Source organism: Accipiter gentilis, chromosome 28, assembly GCF_929443795.1.
Source record: "Accipiter gentilis chromosome 28, bAccGen1.1, whole genome shotgun sequence".
NCBI lineage: Eukaryota > Metazoa > Chordata > Aves > Accipitriformes > Accipitridae > Astur > Astur gentilis.
This window is the reverse complement of record NC_064907.1, coordinates 16,018,817-16,020,524: the sequence shown is the minus strand read 5'-3', so window position 1 is coordinate 16,020,524 and position 1,708 is coordinate 16,018,817. Positions and strand designations below refer to the sequence as shown.

Genomic DNA, 1,708 nt, shown 5'->3' with positions numbered 1-1,708 from the left:
TTTGAAGTTGCACGAAGCCCGTTCTACGGCAGGTTCAGAGAAAAACCATCCCCGTGGCAGAAACAGAAAGCTTTTCGACTCGGTTGCGCGGCAGAGGAAAGTTGGCAACTTAACTGTTAAACTCTCCTCTGACTGTTCAGCGTTGACATCAGCGTGATCTCATCACTGTAACTTGAGCCCTCCGGCTTTTTCTCCAGACTGCCTTTAAATACCAGTGCTGGGAGCCAGCACAGCACAGATCCCTCTGACTGGACCCGAGGGCAAACCCGGCAGCACCCCACATAGATGAAAGCAAAGAGAAGCTACAAAACTCCAGCCATGTCCACATCCCTGCGAGTGAGCCCCTCGGTCCACGGCTACCGCTTCGACACAGCCCTGCGCAAGAAAGCCGTGGCCAACATCTTTGAAAGCATCAACGAAGAGTCCCTACAGAAACTCTTCAAAAACTCCGGCGACAAGAAGGCGGAGGAAAGAGCCAAGATAATCCTCGCCACCGACCAGGACTTGGAGGAGAAAACGAGAGCGCTAATGGCGCTAAAGCAGAGGCGAAAAGACAAGCTGCTCCAGTTCCTGACGTTTCGGAAATACTCCATTAAAGTTCACTGAACACACGGTGCAGGGAGCAGAAATGGAGGAGACCACATCGGGACAGGACTGTTTGTGAATTCCCACCGCTCCCGGCACGCTCCGGCTGCCCCACGAGCTGCTGGTGGGATGGGGGACCTGACAGACGGCCCGCAGGGCTTCAGCCCCACCGAGCACGCGGCAAACCGCAGCGCCGACGGCAGCATCGGCGCCGACGGCAGCATCGACACCGACGGCAGCATCGGCGTGGCCGGCAGCATCGGTGCGGCCGGCGGGGTGGTGGCCGGAGGCTCCCAGAGGAACGGCAGCTCCTGTCGGGAGGCACCAGGCTCCTACGTGGGACCGAGCCGTGGGGGGACCCCGCATGCCCGGGCACGACTCGAGAGAGCCCTTCTGACGGGCTCGGTGTTCACTGACTTCAGCTGCGCGCTTTGCCTTTTCAAACTCGTTTCCTTAAAGTCCGAGCCCTTGCTAAGCCTCGCCGTTAGGGGCTAGGAGGGAGGTTCCAGAGACTGATCAGCTACTGATCACGGATCACTTTGCATTTGTTAAAATGCATGTAAGTGCACCGGGTGGGTGCAGCGAGTTCAACTTTCAGGGAATGCGTTTGCTCTAGAGACACACTACGCAACTGTACCTTTTCTTTCTCAAGCTGTATGTGTGCAGTCTAAATTGTTTGCACAAAACCAATAATAATGACATATTTCCCTGAATTTACTGTGAAGTTCCTTAATATTTTGTTCACTTCTCATTAACACTAAAAATCTGAAGATCATAACTACAGTTCTTATTTGTATAGATTACAATAGCTGTTAGACAACTACTTCATGGTAATATTTTATGACAATGTTATTATTATAACAACTATAATTTATTGCATATGATGATCTGAACTTTAATAAATTATGAAGTAAATATAAATTCTCTTGTCTGAAATGCTCAGTTTTCCTGGAGGAGTGGGGTTATACTTTTTTTTGGTCATTTCATACAGATTTCCGTTTTAGGATCTGACCTGCACCTCTCCTTAATTCCCCAAGTGTCGATTTGGTAGCCTGTTTGCAGCCTCCAGCAGCCCCTGCTTTTCCTGCAGTCCCACCATCTAGTCCAGCAGCACCAGAGTTTG

At 51.2% G+C, this 1,708-nt stretch overlaps 1 protein-coding gene across 1 annotated transcript; it reads left to right on the top strand.

The window, feature by feature from the left end:
* Positions 1 to 219: 219 nt before the first annotated feature.
* On the top strand, positions 220 to 1,506 carry TCIM (transcriptional and immune response regulator). Its single transcript, XM_049831284.1, has one exon. The coding sequence runs from the start codon at positions 286 to 288 to the stop codon at positions 604 to 606; it is 321 nt and encodes a 106-aa protein (XP_049687241.1). The 5' UTR covers positions 220 to 285; the 3' UTR covers positions 607 to 1,506.
* The last annotated feature ends 202 nt before the right edge of the window (positions 1,507 to 1,708 follow it).